This window comes from Eutrigla gurnardus (assembly GCF_963514095.1).
Source record: "Eutrigla gurnardus genome assembly, chromosome: 8".
Taxonomy (NCBI): domain Eukaryota; kingdom Metazoa; phylum Chordata; class Actinopteri; order Perciformes; family Triglidae; genus Eutrigla; species Eutrigla gurnardus.
Window position 1 is genome coordinate 14,058,531 of NC_139922.1, and position 18,823 is coordinate 14,077,353.

An 18,823-nucleotide genomic window follows, 5' to 3' on the forward strand; every position below is an offset into this window, starting at 1 on the left:
TGTTTCGGTAGCTCCCACCATCTCGGTGAAGGGGGAATAGCGGAATTAAGTATATATTTGCAAGCTAATTTATTTTCTTTATATTTATATTTACTTAAACACGTTTTATATTCTCTGTTTGTATTGTTAAAATGACTTGTTTTCACCAATACATCTTTTTCAACTGGAGAAGATACATTTAGTGCTGCAGTGATCTCCCCCAGTGTATGTTTTAATGGTTTGATCCGTCGCTGCTGACGCTTCCACGCTCTGCGTATCGACGCAGCACGCGACTCACCGAGGAGGCTTTTAATTTGAAAAGAGACACAAAAGAAGAATGGCCGGAGGGAGAGACAGGTTTTTGATAAAACCCAGGACAGCTGGTGAGTAGTGGCGGTAGACAAGACCACACTCATGTCTTCCTGTCCCCGATGATGACGGGGGGAAAAGTGTGGTGTTTGGACCAATACGAGGAATCCATTCGTCCAAGAAACCTACATTAAAATACACATAATTATACTGTAGAGAAGGATGTAGGCTACTTTTGTTCCCTGGCTCAACTTCATTCTACTAAACTAAATGCTAAACTTTGTCATATTTTTATTATTATGTTTTCTTATTCTTTATTGTATCAGCAGTGGTGAAAAATAACTGGCAAAATTTGACATACTTTCCATTTGATGGTACTTTATACACCACATTTTAGAGGGAAATGTACGTTTCTACTTTCATGACAGCACTGTGTGTAGTTCATGAATGAATTTATGAAAGTTAATTTGCAGATTATGGTTTTAAAGATCTCACAAGTCATTTTGGCTTATTATACTTGTTGATTACTTACACTGCTGAATTTATATGGGCTTCATTTGTTTATGAGACGTGCTACAAAAATGATCTACATTTCTGAAATAACAAACAGGCTGTTTTTATTTGCCTCCAGTTGGTGGTTTCCCTGACTAATCCAAGTGTCTGCAGTGCCTTAACCAGGCCCTTGGGTATTCCTAGCCTATATATGCTGAAAAGCCTCCTCCAGATGGCCTGTGCTTTCTCCTCTCGTCCCGTGATGGAATGAAAAGATCAGCTAATTAAACAAAGTCCCATATCCATGTGAAAGAAGCATGAGATTCCTCTGGGAGAAGGGCTGCATGCAAATCAATCCCAAGTGCTTTGAATTGTGTCCAACAAAACAACACATCTCAACAAACCATAAAGCCTTTATTTCCACAGAACACGGACACACTAAAAATCATAAAGTCATGATGGAGAGAGATACACAAACATGCACATGTTTTCTATTAATACAAAGGAGTTCTGTTGAGAAATGGGACATAATTGCATGGTGGTCATATAGAAAGTAACGAATCAGACTGAGTTGTCCCTTCCAAGAAACAACAAAACAGTCTCATGCTCATTCAATCCAGGAGGAAACAAGATAAACAAAATAAACATAATGACCATAAAAAAACATAAAAAATATCCATCCACTTTCCTTCAACAAATGTTGATCTACATAACAATTAATAAAAAAATGAGTACTTCCACTCCCTCATGAAAGAGAGACCTGTTCCTAAATATGCGTATCTTGGTATGCATGATGCCTTAAAGAAATTCTGATATTTCAGATGTATGAGCTGGTGCCTATGTGATGTTTCTTTTCTTTTTTGTATATGCAGCCTAATTCAGCAGACGTTGACCATAGAGATATAGGACCTCTATGCTGCGGAGACTGATGGGAGCCTCAGAGCATCACTGCTCAGACGTTTGTGTCCGCCTCAGATTGTCCTTCACACGGACAAACTCTGGGATCTTCTGCTGGCTCTCCCGCCGCCTGATCTCCTCCTGCTCATACTGGAAAGACAAAAGACAAGGCAGTGAATCGGCCAGTCAGTGTCATCCACCATCCGGTTAGTCCAGACCAACAAAATATAGTAAAAAGGCTGTAATTGTATTTGAGTGTAAACATGGTCAGATTCAGAGATTGGTTGCTATTTACTGATGAAATATAAAGTCGGTTGTTGGTTTCCAACCTTGTGGTTGATACATCTGAGTGGTCTTCATGATTAAAGGGGTAAGGGAGCAGAAAAATACACATTTTTATTTATTATAAAAGTATTGATTGTTAAGTTTTTTTTATTTTTAAAATGTTTTAATTTGTAATTTTATTTAATTATTATTATTATTATTATTATTATTTTTTATGAAATATAAGTTAATCAGACCTCTTTGGATGTTCAACCATTATTGAAATGCAACCATCTGTAAGGATTAAAGGGGGTACAGTGGCCCTAAGAACACACTGCAAATCAAAACATATTTTTTTAACCACACATGTGGTATTTAGGAAAAAATTGTAATTGACGACACATTAAAACATCAATTTGACAAATCTTTGTGACATGCACAGCATTTAGAAAAGGCGCTGCAGAAAGCTCAACACATCTCCATCAGTGTGCATCACTTTTTAATGTCCCCTGGAAACAGTTTCCATCCTGTTGTGAGCCGTGCTTGACTGAATGCTGTGCATGTGTCTGGTATTGGTCCTGATATTTCCTTAATGTTCATGGTGTGATAATAAATCAGGTGTTATTTGCTTCTCCTGACCTCTTGCAGCTTCTGCTGCCTCTTGCGGAGCTCCGTCTCCAGGTCTGAGGGCCGCCGTTGTGCCAGCTCCTCCTCCCTGTGCAGCTCCAGCCTGCGCTGCTCCAACACTCGCGTCAGCTCCGGTTTCTCCTCCAGCAGCAGGCCCCTGCATGGCGGGTGAGAGTCCCAGTTAAACACAGGATCCACCCTGCTCTGTTTTAACTGTTTAAGACCAGAGAGTGTGTTTTCAGTGTTGGCCCTCCTGTACCGTTTATGGCTGAGCAGCAGCTCCCGGTGCAGGTTCTGGTGGCTCGGTGTCTCCCCCGAGGAACCGTTCAGTTTCCTGGGCGTAAGGGCCTCGTCACCGCTGCCGTCTGCTGTGGATTGACGGGAGATCCGAGGGCGGCCAACAGAAGTCTCTGAGAAACACAAAATAAATATTACCACCACTTTACTTTTCCTCCTCGGATCTTAAGATGGATTTATAGGAAATGTTTGACTGCCATCAAACATTTCAGTCACAACGTAATTAGATAAATTAATTAAAGATGGGAAAAGGAGACTTGAATAGGTAGGTTAAATAATGTAATCAGACAAATCCTCATCCATTGATTGATCAATCAATCTATCATTGCAATAGATTGATTTATCTATTTGATACATCAAATAGATTAAACCATCAAATATGTTGATTACTACACTGATTAACTGTTTAAGTTTATGTCCATGTTTGTTCAGCATGTGTGCATTAAGATACCTTTTTTGTGATGTCCATATCCTGGTTTCTATTGGTTAAAATGTGTGAAAGAACAGAAAAGAAGAGAAACCCTGTTAGTCATCGGACAAGTATATTCCACAGCCACTAGCTGAGACAAACATGTTAACATTGATGTATCAAAACATCATCTTAATTGGGATCCTCGCCGCAGGGATACCACGGGTATAATTAGAGACTGCAAGAGCAGGAAGGGACAGTGCCTGCTGTGCTGCTTAAGCAGGTGAACTGTGTTCAGACTCCTTGGAGTGTGAAGGTGATGGGGGATGAGGGATGTAGCTTTGGCCAGACTGTGATCGTCTTTGGCAAAACATGACTAGAGTTCCACCAGTAATTAAAAAGGAAAGTTATGTAAACATCTGTGTTTATGACACATATAACATGGGTTGTAAACTTGGCAAGACCTCCTACCGTAACACAATACGATATATATACCACCGCCACACCCACTGAAACCAGATCACCAGGAGGAATGGATCGTATTGAGCAGATAACAGATGGTAGATGTGAGAATCCTCTCAACTGTGCATGCCCGAGATCAGACCACAAGATCCCTGTTACTGCTTCTGGGATTCTTAGAGCAGCACTCTATTTGGGAGTGTGCCTTTCACCCCTCCTGTCACAGACATAAACCTGCAGATCCTGCCCCTCTTCCCTCGAGCTGGCGGGTTTTCTGATCTGATGGAAGCGATTGTTGCAGTCAGAGCCTGCAGGGCTGGGATGGATTCCAGCAAAATCTCTCTGCCTAATCTCACATCTCCTCTTTCCCTTGACAACAGACACTCTGCATCGTATGTGGAAAATGGAAAATCAGGCTTTATCGGTTTTCTGAAGAAGTGCTGTAAACTGAATCAATCAGTTGAGAATCAATGGAGCATTTAAGTAAACATAAAAAGCAACACAAACACTCATGAGTATAAAGCTTGTGTTTGATAGCTTTCATTGTGGATAGAAACCCTTGATGAAGGCACTTTCCCCCTTGAACTAAATCACACTATAAACGACTGTAATGTTGCTAATTCAATAATCTTGATCATCCTAATGTGCAAGATAATTCTATCAGATGTAAAGTCTATTGGATATATAGGATTCAAAATAAACTGTGACTGTAAACTCACTGAGGCTACACTTACAAAACCCACTAAACCACTAGACAGATGGCCGTCAGACCAGACGTTGACCTCTCGCTCAGCAGACAAGAGTAAAGGTGGAAGAAAACAACTCACTTTTTTTGCAGCCGACCCCTCCATGGCAGGATGGTGGAGGTCCACTGTTTCTGTCCAGTAACAGTTTTCACGTTTTAGTCCATTTCTAAAAGAATCACACTTCCTCCTCACATGGTCGGTCTGCTTTCTTTGCTCTTTAAGTCCGACATATTGCTGTTGATGAGGGATTCTCAGACTCAATGCGCCACCCAGAAGTAGTCAATAGTGGTAGTGGACACTGGAATCTTATTAGGCCATTCAAGATTACCTCACAACCCCCACAGGGTGTAGGACGCTAGATTAGGTAATTGCCGCAGACACAAATACAGCTTTAAACCGACCTTACACGTCACGATTACAAGTTGACTCCAACAACAAAGGCTTTCAGGCAAACCAACTTTTTAAAGTGCGAGGCAGTCTGATTTTTTACTCTATGTTCATCGGGTCTTATAAAACGACAGATCATACAAAGCAGATTGAACCGTCATAAACATAGGTTTGTGTCAGTGTGTCAGAATATATGACCAGTTGACCTCATTATGTATTTTCTAGCCATTTCAATGCAATTGCTGGAAAATATTGCATTTACAATTAATTAACTTGCAGGTAGAACTTTTTTGCTAAACTTGTAATAAACCTTTTCTGAAAATGGCCATTTGAAAAGTAAATATTTTATGTTTTAGAAGACAATAGCAAAAATTCAGAGGGAAAAGTAAAGTAACCTTTTTTTCGTGTTAAGAATTATGATTCCCTCCTCTACCATATTTATTTGAATGTAATTAATCTTACAATCTATCTTATAAATCCCATTAATATTAAACTGAGATCCTCTGTTTTGTTTCTGTTTAATTGATTATAAATGTCATGTGGAATCTATCTTTACCACTGTGAAGGCAGGAAAATGTAAAAATAGTATAAATTAAATATCATTTTAATATCATGCTTGTTTTTTTTCCACTACATATACACACCAATTCTTCTGTTACATTACTTCATATAGGCCTACTTACATTATTTCTAAAATTATTAAATATTATTTTTCTTACTCTGTTTTGACTTTTATTATATTATTGTATTATTCATTACTTGTTTGATATTACATTTTCTGTCATTTTCAAGTCGAAAGGAGAAGAATGGGAGGTATTTTCCATTGGTGGCCACTAGAGGTCAGTATCAGGGTTAATGTCCCATGATGCCTTGCGGCTTTGAGCTTTAAAGCCGACCCGGATGTTCCTGCTTCACAGTTTGAATGGGTTGTGAATGGCGTATGTCTGTGTGTGTGTTTGGTGAGTGAATGTGTAGTGTTTGGTGAGTGAATGCGTACTTTTAAAACCTACACACTGATCTTATTTGATCTGGTCGGAGTTCGGCTCTGCTTCGATCAGAGATGATAAGAAAAAGCCCTCTCGAGCCTCCATGGCGATGAGTAGCTGGCGAGATAACTTCCAGGGCCTCCACGCTTCGTGTTGTGGTCAGAGGTGATGATTTGATCAGATATACTAGTTCTATGTGAGTTTGGGTTCGTCTCGAGCTTCACACTGGACAATGAGTATAGAGGCGATTCTGATCTAACCACAACCGAGAAGCAACGCGAGGAGCCCGGCATGATTATCGCTGGTTTTAACGGCTGAGGACGGACCGAGTCGACAAGCTACTTGTTTCATTGTTGTAAAATAATGTCGGCACCTCCTTTTCCCTGGGATTGTGTGCGGAAGAAACCCAACTGTACGTTTAGGTGTATAAAGAACTGTAAGGGAACGCAGCACCGTAAGATTGGTGCTTTTATAAGTAAAAGTAATTAGCCTGCAGTTCCTGCGTAGTCGCCAACTTTCTAATCGCCGCTTGCATTTGTCCATGTTCTAGTGGAAAGGGCGTTTAAAATATATCCTCCCCTATCCATATACCACTTTTGAAAGTAATTTTGGGAGCTGCAATGATCCTCCAGTCGACACCGGCTGCGAATAAACTCCTTCACCAATTTCTATGGGGATTCAGTCGAAGCTTAGGTGTTTGCACTCTTGAGTAAAATAAAGTGAATGTGGAACTTGTTTTTTTGTCCCTCTTACTTTTCCTATACTATATCCAAGTGTTCTTTTACAATGGAGTTGAAAAAAGACCTTCTCCTTTCATGGCCTCGTATCACGATTTTTATGCAACCTCGTCCATGTCTCCTTTCCTTTTTCGATTGTAAACTCAGTCTTAATACACTCCACACACTGCAATAAATCCTAACCTAATACCTGTTAGTAAAATTTTGACCACCCCATTTATAATAATGCAGGTAGACTAGACATTAAAACACATGAGTATAAATAACTTATCTAAAATAGTTTCTGTAAAACAAACACATGAACACACGCATCACATTGGGGCCGGTGACCATTGACTATTATTGTCTTTATACATTTTCTATGTACAAGTATTTCCTAACATAATAGTCTTCTTCGCCTTCTTCTTCTTCTTCTTCTACGCCTTCTTCTTCTTCTGTGGATTTTAACGGTGGTTGGTAACCCATCTTACAGGTGTATTACCGCCACCTACTGGATTGGACTGTGGATATCTATTATTCATTTTATTTTTAAGAATCAAATTAGATGATTTGGGATTTTCCTTAACGCCATCCTTAAAATATATACAGATTTGGGGGGCGATGTCTTTTATCTCGCGATGATCAACGTTCGTTTTATGATGACGCCAGTCTTTGTGTATACACGTGACTTCTTTCGTCCAACCAGCTTTCAGTGAATACTAGGCAAAGCGCGCGCGAGACCGAACGGCGCGCCGTGCTTTCAGTTTCTTCCCTTTCTTCCTTTTTTATTAACCATGGCTACGGCCGGCAAAAAACGGCGACAAAGTCATGTAAACAGCGGCTCGCAGACTTCTAACAGCGTAGCGGCCATGTTCACAGGAAGTACGTCCCAGGGAACTGGCGAGGAGGGTCGTTTCGTAGAGGGATCCATACTTCGCCTCACCATGAAAAACTTCCTGTAAGTTTCTGCTCTTCAGCTGTCAGTCAACAGCGCGGAACGATGTCTAACGTCCGGCGTCTAAGCTAGCAGACATGCTAACAAATTAGCGCAACCTGTCATTGTAGCAGGGTGCTCTCACCTGTGTAAACATCACCAACTCCAGCAACCACTAAGATAAGATACGTAATCACCACGTTCATGTAACGTTATTGCCACTCAATATTTCTTTACACTATTTGTATTGTTTACAATTTGCAAAACACTCATATATGTAGACGTGTTGTGTACAACAGTGCTGTCTAGTCTTTGTTCTTGTTCCTAGCTGTTGTTTTTTTTTATATTACTGTGTAAGTGAATCGAGAGAGATAAAAACAACCCAACCGTGCTTTCTGAAGATTACTATTCTATTTTATGATGTGTTTGGATGTGGCTTAGGTTTCAGACATGCTATAAAACACTGCATATACATCTTTACAGGACCTATGACTACTCTGTGGTGGTTCCTGGACCTAATCTGAATATGATTGTTGGAGCCAATGGAACTGGCAAGTCTAGTATTGTGTGTGCCATCTGTCTGGGTCTGGCTGGCAAGACTGCTATCCTGGGAAGAGGTGACAAGGTAAAGAGCAGAGTTCACTACGAGTCATTCTCTGAATGTCACCAGGCCGGAGTAAAATAAATTGCACGATATAAGGTTGATGAATGATATTTTTCCAGCTGATGAGGTGCTAAGCATTGTTCATAGTTCCCAAACCCTGCATGTTATGGTTTATCTGAGACCATTGAATCAGTGTCAGTCAGTCAAATTATGATACAGTTATTTAAGATAATTCAATTATAATTCTGATGATGATCAAAACTATTTGTTTATTTTTTTTTTTCCTGTAGGTTGGGCTCTATGTCAAACGCGGGTGCCGTAAAGGGTTTATTGAGATCGAACTGTAAGTTCTATGAAAATTTGCAGATACTCGCTTTTACTTATAATTTTTCCTCGATATATCTGATTGTAGAATCAAACTCCTTGTTGTTTCTCCAGGTACAAGAGTGGTGGTAATTTAGTGATTAACAGAGAGATCCACGTGGAGAACAATCAGTCGCAGTGGATGCTGAACGGAAGACACTGCGCCCAGAAAGTGGTTGAAGAAGAAGTCAAGGCTCTACGTATCCAAGTCAGCAACCTCTGCCAATTTCTGCCTCAGGTATGTTTGTGTCAATTAGAGGTCAGGCTGTTTAAATTGTGTTATCGCATCGTAGGATATTTGCATAATCCAGGCATTAGTTGTGTGATCTAAATATTTGTTGATGGCGGCTAATTATTTTTTCCAATTTTCAAACATAGCTTTCAATATTAAGTCAATGTGCAGGCGTGGCGGACACATACAGCTTTATTTTATTCATAGAAAGCCTGGTTCAAATCATTCAAAATTGCCTTAAATCTCACATCCAATAACACGTATCGTACTGTTTTCCTCTTTTTGTTGGTATGGTTGATTTGTCTCAACAGGAGAAAGTGGGAGAGTTTGCCAAGATGTCCAAAATTGAGTTGCTGGAGGCAACTGAGAAGTCAGTGGGACCACCGGAGATGTACGAGTACCACTGTGAGCTCAAAAACTTCCGCAACAGAGAACGCGAACTTGAGGTAAACATAATATCAGTCTCTTTCACTGAATAAATGGAATTCCTATTTTTTTCCATTTGTCTGTCACCGCTCAGGTTTTTAACAGAACAAAAACAAAGCTGCATCATCCATTACCTTACTTTTTTCCATATTAAAGTCCCAGTCGGCAACATTTTTTTGATCATATTCACTGAAGCCGACACTATGCTCCGATAGAACAACATAAATCATCTGGTTTTAGAAAAAAAAACGCGCCTCTACGTCCAAGTAGAGCCTGTTGTTTGTTTTGCAAAAATCGACAGCGCCCGGATCATCCTGTCCAATCAGCACGCAGGGCTGTGTTCGTGCACACACAGAGCCCCTCCCCCCTCGGGTCGTTCCACTATCACAGGGGGGAGGCGGAGGGCAGTAGCAACACGCTTCCAATTCCTCAGTTAAAAACCGAAACGAAAAGAAAAGAAAAGAAAACACCAGTGGAAAATAAGGGAAAAAGAGAGATTGCGACGGTGCCCGTGATAAAACCAGAGACAACATCAGACCCGCGTTTCAAAGGTGGCGTGATCTAGGGATTTTAAAGGGCATGAATTCGAGGGGAAGGAGCTCGGTGGTCGTGGGGGAGGAGCGTGAGAGTTGTAAACATTCAAAATCTGACAAAGTGCCCTCGATCCGCCGGACTTGCCGACTGGGACTTTAAGGCAGCATTGCAGGCCTCAAGATCCTCTAGGGGGTTTTCACTGTTTTTGATATTTTTTTTTAGAATATTGTGAAGGAGAAGGCCAGTTTCCTGGAAAAAGCCAAACAGAGGAACGAGAGAAACAAACATGATGTGAATCGTTACTACGAAAAGAAGAGGCATCTGGACGTGATTGAGTTGCTTGACAAGAAGAAACCGTGGGTGGTGAGAAATGGAAATGAAACCTCACGTATGAAAGGGAGAGGCAAATATACACAATGTGCTGTCAGTGTAAATGTGAATCTTTTCACTGTGTTCACAAAGATTCTTTCCCTCGAATAATAGGAGTACGAAACAACCCGTAAGGAGCTTGAGGCTGTGAAGAAGGAACGAGACGAGGCCAAAAAGCAGCTGTCTGCCCTGAAGCAGACCCAGACTCCGATGCTCAGGAAGATCCAGCTGATCGATAACCAGCTGAAGCCCACTGAAGCACAAATAAAGGCTAAGGTGAAAAACCAAATGTTATTACTTTCCGATAAATCTACTTCCGAGGTCGACAAGCTTTTTGATATGAACTCATGAGGCCATGACTACGAGCTAGTCGGAGGCAAAGTAGGGCAGGTGTGGGAAAATCAGTCAAACTATCAGACCGCATGGCAGCTGGTTTCAGACCATTAAGTCCTTATGATCTGTGCGTATCTATGTAGTTATAATTCTAGGTCCAGCCTTTAGCTCTCATAGGTCCATCAAGTGACTTAAATGGTTTTATGGAGAGACTCTTGGGGCATTCATGGGGATTTCCCATTCATTGTAACTTCATTATGAGTGAGTCAGAGCATTATGCTGCCCACAGAAACGCATAATAAAAATGTTCAGACATTTTTGAGAGGCACACTTGAGAATCATGCCAGCTTATAGTGGGAGTTTAATTCTTAAATACATCTTCACTGAATGTGACACAGGAGCAGTTAAAATGTATTAAAACCTCAAAGTAGCCTCAGTGTCGTCATGGAAATGAGAAGCTTTGTTTTTCTGCAGTTTAATGAATAATGAAATGTTTGTGATATCATGATAACTGTGAGTGTGTTGTTGTTTTAGACCGCCGCCATCAAAGAAGCCTCTCTGAAGTGTAAACAGAAACAAGAACAGCTGGATCGAAAACACAAAGAGGTGAGAAAGAGGAGTGAAAATGACAGCTCTCAAAGCTTATGGTAGGAAATCTATGTTGTCATCTTCATAATGAATGATAACTCTCCCTTTTCTTCCTTACAGGTTGAAGATATTAAACAAACGCAAAAACTGAAGCAGATGGAAGAGGAAGACCACCAAAAGCGAATCAGCAACACCAGACGGACCATTGATGACTTGAAGGCGGAGCTTGCCAAAGTTGGCGATCAGCCCGACGTGACACCGCGGATCAATGCCGTCAACGTCGAGCTGAGGACCATCCGGGAGGAGAGAGCCAAGATCGAAGGAGAGAAGGAAGATCTACGCAGGGAAAAGGACAACATTCATGCCGAGTCCAAAAGTTAGTTTCCCACAAACTACGTCAGTCCTCTGAACTACATCAACAGAGATCTAATTATTTAACATGCGATGCTGCTAACATGGGAGTAGTGTCGGTTACAACCATGTATTCAAAGTCAGAGAACACAGAATGGGGTTCATGTAGATGATGTTTATTTGTTTTATTTGCCAGTGCTGGTGAGAAAGCTCAACGACATGAACAACATGATGAACGTTAAAGAGGAGAAGCTGCGAGCCCGCCACAGGGACACACACACCGCCCTCCAGTGGATGAGACAGAATCGACAACTCTTCAGTGGAAATGTCCATGAGCCCATGATGCTGGTGGTGAGTGAACACATTATTTTACCCCCCACACCTATTTAGCATTTATAAGCAGAATATAGACATTAAATACATTATTTATAAGACATGTAGATGTACCGTAAGTGTATATAAGCATATTATAGGTGTTTATAACTATAGTTCTTGGCTTCTGTATAAACACAATTAATGACACAGTTAGAATTCATGCTCTTTCAGGCATGCTCAATGCTAGCGGTTGAGATTTACGTTCTTGATTTTATTCTTTTGAAATTAGGGAGGTTTCTTCGCTTAGCAGTGTTTTTTTTTTTTTCACAAAAAATAGTTTATTTGACAGCAGGCATTATCGTGATTTTTTTTTTTTTTTACATAACCTACATGCAAATCCTTTTGTCATTCTTCAGATCAATGTAAAAGATCATCACTTTGCCAAGTTCGTGGAGAACCACATCCCGTTCCAAGATCTGCGGGCGTTTGTCTTCCAGAGAAAAGATGACATGGAGCGATTCATGGCTGAGGTCAGGCAGGCGTTGAGGATGAGGATACTTCTGAGTGCAGATTACCTTTGTGTGGGACCTCCAGTGCCCTTCCAAATAAGAGATGTTGTTTGATCTGTCCCAACTATCAGGCCCGTGACAAGATGAACCTGAGGGTGAACTCCATTTGTGCTCCGGAGGAGTCGTGTTCCAGGCGGCAGCCGTCCCGAAACATTGAATCCTTGAGGTGAGAGGAAAATCAGTCTTACTTGATATGTAATTATCTACAAAATCACATCAAAATGTGTAATTGGGTCCGCATCTATGATCATAGTTTTTATAAATACTTCATGTTTAATTTTGCAGGCGTTTTGGGTTCTTCACCTACCTACGTGAGCTGTTCGATGCCCCTGATGAGGTGATGAGTTACCTCTGTCAGCAGTACAAGGTGCATGACGTCCCAGTGGGTAATCAACAAACTAAAGCCATGATTAAAACGGTACGTCTTCCCACTTTGTTCAAATTCTCACATCACAACAGAAGAGTATGAGGGAAGTGGATGCAATTTTGGTCAAATAAAAGGTCAGATAAGAAGATAAATGGTGTGAGTTGAGACTAAATATGTCGGTCAAGTCAAATAATAAAAAAAGGCAGCATCATTTAACATCATATAATCACTCCAGTATTTATTTTCCTAATTAGAAATAGTCTCTCCCCTTCTTCTAACAATATTTACAATAATGAGCTTTCTTACCAAACATATTGAATGCAATAAAGTTATGGAGCCCACCCCAATTGAAGAGTTCTTAATAAAACCTATAATATGTGGACCAAGAAGGTATGGGAAGTTTAACTGAAAAACGGCAGAACATTTGCAAATATGATTGTATGAATTGTTGAAACTGAAATAAAAATGTAAGTTTAAAAAAGGCACTTCTGCTCACCTTGATCATTTTTTTTTTATCATTTTCTTTCTCACAGGTGATTGAGGAGCCCTACCTCCGGGTGTTATACACAACTGAGGAGAGGTACACGTTGAAGAGGTCCCATTACTCCAACAAGATCAGCACCAGTAACTCTGCAGTGCATCCTTCCCAGTACCTCACCATCACTGTGGATGCTGACGAGAAACGACAGCTGGAGCAGCAGATGAAGGTAAGGGGGAGACACAGAAACTAATTTGGAAGCAGAGAACTCCAACATTTCAATTATATACCTAAAGACATCTCATTATGATAGGATTAACCGAGGCAGTAGTTTAACTGTTCATCCCCACTGTGAGCGTAGGCTTGTGACTCGAAGTTACGAGACATCGACGAGCGGATGAAGGCCATGCAAGCAGAAGCCGCCACGCTGGATCGCCGTGACAATGAATTGTTGGCAGAGAAGAAGCAACTTTGTGAAATAAAGGGCAAAAAGAGGCAACTGGAGCAGAAGATCAGTACCAAGCAAGACAGGCGAGTCTATCTTTAATAGTCAAAAGGCCCAACTGGCACAGAATGTTTACCTCTGTATCTACTTCTAGTCATCATGACTCGATTAGGAAATTATCTCTGCGGAGAGTTAGTTTGGTTCATGCAAATATACTCAAATGAGTCTTCGTTTTCCATGTTTTTAGTCTGAGGCAGATGGAGCACAGTGTCATTGACCTGCAGAAAATTGAAGAAGAGACTAAAGAGAAAATTGCAGCTGTCAATTCCCAGAAGGTGTCCATAGTCACAGCGTTCTTGGCCCAGATGAAGGTATGGATCACTGAACGTAGAGCTAAGCATCTGTATATGACTGATTTGTTTTTTATATCATGTTAATTACTTCACTTCAACACTGGTACTTTTCTCTGCATTTAACCTGCAAACTTTTATTGTTTAATGAGTAAAAACAGTTTCTTATGGATATATTTTGTTCTCATTCTTTGCTTTAAACGTCGAGTCTTTGTCTGACCATTTTTCCGTCTTTGAATGTCTGCCTCTCCTTGTACTTCGTCTGTAGCTGCGATCCAAGCTGACTATGGAGAAGGTGTACCTGGCTCTGGAGACGGTGGGGCTGACGGCTGAGAAGGCCAAGCTGGAGAATGACTGTAGAGATGGCGCCTCTGAACTCAACACCACTGAGGTTAGTGTTTCACTTGCACCTTGATGTGAATTCCTGTATTTCATTATCTACTCCTGGCTCTGTAGCATTGATGTCACCTAACTGCACGTGTTCTTGCAGGAAAATTGCAGCCGTCTGGACCAGAGGAAGGTCCAGCTGACAGAACGGTGCAAGGGCCTGTTGAGGAGAGCCAAGATGATCTGCAGGATGCAACCTGACGAGTCATTACCTGAAGACCTGCGTAATGTGTGTGTTTTGGTGTTTTATTATATTGCTGATTTTCCGAATTAGCTTAAAAAAATATGAATGGTCATTGTTTTTTTTTTTTTGTCAATACAGGCTTTCAGCAAGCTGCCCGACACGCTGGACGAGATCGATGCCATGCTGAATGAGGAACGATCCAGAGCTGAGTGCTTCACTGGCCTCAGTGAAAGTGTAAGAGCGCAACTCCAGCTGATCCTCAGGACACTCCGATTGGACCATTTACTGCCGTTTTATTGTGATTCTGAATACATCGTGGCGTGTACGCTCAGATGGTGAATATTTATCTTCTTCTCTCTGAAGGTTGTGGATGAGTACAGCAAGAGAGAGCAGGAGATCAAAGTTCTAGAGAAAGAGCTGGAAGACAAGAGCGAGTCCCTGAAATCCTACCGACAGAACATGTCAGAGGTACGTGATATGCCACTGATGGGATTTTTTGGGTTAAAATATAGTCCGATCTGTGATTTCTTACATGACAGCATGGCCAACCTGTTTATAGTTGTGTGTGTGTGTGAAGTGATTTCTCTATGGGTCTTCACAGGCCAAGGAGCGCTGGCTGATCCCACTGAAGCAGCTGGTGGAGCAGATTAATGTCAAGTTCAGTGATTTCTTCCGCTCCATGCAGTGTGCAGGGGAAGTTGACCTGCACTCAGAGAATGAGGTAAATGCTGATACACAGGGAACAACACACACACACACACACACACACACACACACACACACACTGACAGCTCAGGGTCAAAGAGCAATTACAGTGGTTGTTTCATTTAAAGTAGGATCGCCTGCAGTTCCATCTACAGCCAAAGAGGCCGCTAGAAGCAACGCCTCTCAGATCTTACGGACTGCCACTTTAATTCATGTTTTTTGGTTCAGCCAGTAAGAATTTGAATGCTGACTTTCATTGCAGGAGGAGTATGACAAGTATGGGATCCGAATTCGGGTGAAGTTCCACAGCAGCACCGAGCTCCACGAGCTGACCGCCTACCATCAGAGCGGAGGAGAGCGCAGCGTCTCCACGATGCTCTACCTCATGGCCCTGCAGGAGCTCAACCGATGCCCCTTCAGAGTGGTGGATGAGATCAACCAGGTGGTGCTCTCGTTCTCTTGTGAGGATATGAACGAAAGAAAAGAGCTGCAAAAGAACCGTGACCTCGTCTGATATCAGGGAAATGGGATTGTGCTTCTTTGTCTAATATAGGACTCATGAGTCAAAATGTAAAATGCTTTATAAATGGCCTCGTAGTAGTGCTCCTGGGTCCAAACTGCAGCAAAAATTCATTACTGGTTCCTCAGTCTGTGGTCTAACATTTGACCAAATTTAGGTATTAATGAGATAAAAAAAATATCCGATGAAAAGAACAGACCTGCAGGGATAATGCCCAAATCAAGATTCATATCAGTTTCCTCCGTCCTCTGGAGATTTAGCATGTTTCTTAATGATTCTAGAAGCTGAGCTTTGAGTATGTTTTCCCCCTCATTTACAAGCCTACCAGCATTTATCGCAAAGGTTAGTTGTCATCTGCTTTCTTCTGGGAATGTGACTGAGACTATTTCTCTCTTTTGTGCAGGGAATGGATCCTGTAAATGAGAGACGAGTCTTTGACATTGTGGTCCGCACAGCCTGCAAAGAGACGACATCCCAGTACTTCTTCATAACACCCAAAGTGAGATTGTGTGTGTGTGTGTGTGTGTGTGTGTCTGTGTCTCTTTCTCTTTAATCAATAGGTTGATATTAACTATGGACCACATGACTACTTGTATGTTAAAGGTCACTCATTGTGATCAAAGAGAATTATCACCCAACACTAAAGTTTGCCTTCGCTTTATAGAATGTTTTGAAACACTACCTACTTGGCGCCAAACAGACAGACACAGTTAGAAACTCACTGGTGAACATAGCAGAGCATTTAGCAGCTATATCGGAGTTAAAAACAGTGATTATTTAACTTACATTCATCAAGCAGTCGGAAACACAACGGTAAATAAACGGTGGATTGTTTTCTACATACAGTATATATGACCGTAAAATGTGTTAGTCTAGTTCCTGCTGCGCCCAAATGGTTAAAAAAAAAATATATATTGTGTAAAATGCTTTGAATGACTCTGTAATCTGCGTTTTATGTGACCCATGAGTGATTTGCTCCTTCGGTATTTGTCTTCAGCTGCTGCAGAATCTTCAGTACGCTGAGGAGATGACCGTCCTGTGTGTCCATAACGGCAGCCACATGCTTCCCCCCAATCAGTGGGACGAGAGAGCTTTCATCAGACGAAGAAAAACCAAGGCATGAACCCACCATCGGGCCTGTCATGCCCTAATTCAATTAGTTTCCTGTTCAGTGAGTTCAAAATATACTACTGTATTACATCATAATTTATGTTAAGCTGTTTTATTTCAGATTGAATATTCTATATGAACCTTGGAAAGAGAATATTAATGGCACATTTTTCTATTTTGCCAGCAACATGCTTACCTTTTCTCCCATAACAGTTCACATGCATATTTTTCTATTTTAATAAAATATTCTGCTTTGTTCTTAATGTCTGTCTACGTTACATTTATTTAAATATTCAATAAATATCTGATACCTGATGCTATTTGGGTCAATACAGGTTCATTACAATATGCAGTATGAAGTAGGTAATACATTCTCTTTCTGGAAAATTCAGAAGAAGAGTTTTTTATATATATATTTTTATATATATATGCAAAAATGAAATGTATATTATGATCAAACACCATCAAAAATAGAAGAGAAATGGGCACATGTCATTGTGCCTAAAGGTGCTATTGATAACATTGATAACTAGATGTCGCCCTCGCACTCCCCCCTTCCACTGCATTCACGTCACAATGCAGCTGTTGCTCGAAGCGCATGTGCCCTCAATGGGTTGCCAGTTCGTTGCACAACCTGCGTTTTCATGGTCGAGTGGAGTGACACTCAGACAGACTCAGTCATGTCAAGTGATGAATCTTTTCCTGGTATGTTATCAATATGACCTTTAAATATCTATGAAATTTGAGGTAATATACACCTGAAAGTGAAATCTTACTTTGGTACCCTTTTATATCATATCCACTTACATTTAAACATTTTGATAATATGACAGATGAGTGAGCTCGGTCTTCATTTTCAGTGCTAATTGAGAGTTTTCTGTCGAAAGGTATCATGTAAACAGACTCTTTTTGCGTTTTTGACGTCACAGTAAAAACATCTCTTTTTTTCTGTGTTTGCTTTTCATGAATCACCTTCATTGTTGTTTCAGTCTACAAAAAATAGGATACTATTGTTCTAAGATTTGAATCAGAAGATTTAGTTTTATTCATTCATATCATATTATAACTGAACTTTACCTGAGCTTCACTTAATGCTGTAAGTGGAACACCTCTGTGTTTTCTCTGGTCCCTCTTCCCAGCATGTCCTGCTTCCTGTAAATTGACATTTAAAAAGATAAATTAATGCAGTTGAATTGAGACGGTCTGCTTCTGGTATAAAATCTGGTTCTTTCTCCTAGAGAAATCCTTGTGTCATGGAGGCGACGCCAGGGTTCCTCTGTTTGGGTGATGTGAGTTGGCTAATCATATGTTTTTCTCTGTGCAATTGGGAAAGGAGAAACAATTCATTTCAAATTTACAGTGAGATTATATCTATTTTGATGACAATTACAGCAAAAAGGATTTTAAGAAAAGGACATTTACATATTGTTCATGCTATTTATTTAATGTGGGACAGTTTGCTCATTGTGTTTGGGAAAGGATATACCAGAAACACACTTAGTATATTTACATTTAACCTGTCTAGCAGGTTATAAATGCAATGTAACCAATTTCAAGTATGAATCTATAATTTAATAAAACAAATACAGGAGTTTACTGTATGCACAGGTTGTATAAATGGGAAGAAAATGTTCTTCATGTCCTGTATCAAAATAATTGTCACTATCAAATGTGTATTTTCTATCTTTAGTTTATGTTTTGTTAACAGCTAATTAACAGGAACACGAGGGAACCCTTTTAAAAATGTTAGCGACCTGGTTTCGAAGCAACCGCAAGCTTCCGGCTAAACCTTTCAAATTAAAACGAGTTTTGGCAAATGTTTCCATCCGATAAGTGTTTCAAATTATTTCCCCACGTAGCCTAACTGCTGCTAGCCTATATCTCTTTATAAAATTGTTCAAATATGCATATCGAAGCTTATTTCCCCTACTGTCAGAAAAAAGGAAAAACTTTCTCATAATAATGTAAAAAATAATGACAGCTACAGTAACTCATTATTTTTGCGATATTAAGTCATTATTTTTGAGATACTAAGCCTACTTTGAGAAATTGTCTATTTTGAAAAGTTTTTTAGAAAGTTTCTCATTATTT

General features: G+C 40.4%; 2 protein-coding genes across 2 annotated transcripts; one reads left to right on the top strand and one right to left on the bottom strand.

Annotated features, from left to right (window-relative positions):
* Positions 1 to 1,183: 1,183 nt before the first annotated feature.
* Positions 1,184 to 4,920, bottom strand: LOC311017046 (protein FAM107B). The gene is made up of 5 exons (XM_084015160.1): positions 4,561 to 4,920; positions 3,317 to 3,344; positions 2,828 to 2,978; positions 2,581 to 2,725; positions 1,184 to 1,827 (listed from the first exon to the last, which is right to left on the bottom strand). Exons 1-5 carry the CDS (start codon positions 4,582 to 4,584, stop codon positions 1,726 to 1,728), a joined length of 450 nt encoding a protein of 149 aa, XP_083871286.1. The 5' UTR covers positions 4,585 to 4,920; the 3' UTR covers positions 1,184 to 1,725.
* Positions 4,921 to 7,300: 2,380 nt separating this feature from the next.
* smc5 (structural maintenance of chromosomes 5) lies at positions 7,301 to 16,955 on the top strand. The gene is made up of 24 exons (XM_084016186.1): positions 7,301 to 7,526; positions 7,986 to 8,127; positions 8,397 to 8,449; positions 8,545 to 8,707; positions 9,013 to 9,147; positions 9,884 to 10,024; positions 10,145 to 10,306; positions 10,898 to 10,969; positions 11,072 to 11,327; positions 11,499 to 11,653; positions 12,034 to 12,147; positions 12,258 to 12,352; positions 12,472 to 12,604; positions 13,087 to 13,260; positions 13,393 to 13,562; positions 13,724 to 13,847; positions 14,095 to 14,217; positions 14,317 to 14,442; positions 14,536 to 14,631; positions 14,761 to 14,865; positions 14,999 to 15,118; positions 15,365 to 15,544; positions 16,026 to 16,121; positions 16,620 to 16,955. Exons 1-24 carry the CDS (start codon positions 7,363 to 7,365, stop codon positions 16,743 to 16,745), a joined length of 3,225 nt encoding a protein of 1,074 aa, XP_083872312.1. The 5' UTR covers positions 7,301 to 7,362; the 3' UTR covers positions 16,746 to 16,955.
* Positions 16,956 to 18,823: the final 1,868 nt, after the last annotated feature.

Excerpts from the sequence above, each read along its gene's own strand:
- LOC311017046 (XM_084015160.1), bottom strand. The coding sequence starts at position 4,584 with ATGGAGGGGTCGGCTGCAAAAAAA. Across the intron at positions 3,345-4,560 it reads AGGGGTCGGCTGCAAAAAAA|AAACCAGGATATGGACATCA; the intron begins GTGAGTTGTTTT and ends TTTAACCAATAG. Across the intron at positions 2,726-2,827 it reads CTGCTGCTCAGCCATAAACG|GGGCCTGCTGCTGGAGGAGA; the intron begins GTACAGGAGGGC and ends CCCGCCATGCAG.
- smc5 (XM_084016186.1), top strand. The coding sequence starts at position 7,363 with ATGGCTACGGCCGGCAAAAAACGGCGACAAAGTCATGTAAACAGCGGC. Across the intron at positions 10,970-11,071 it reads TGGATCGAAAACACAAAGAG|GTTGAAGATATTAAACAAAC; the intron begins GTGAGAAAGAGG and ends TCTTCCTTACAG. Across the intron at positions 11,328-11,498 it reads CATTCATGCCGAGTCCAAAA|TGCTGGTGAGAAAGCTCAAC; the intron begins GTTAGTTTCCCA and ends TTTATTTGCCAG.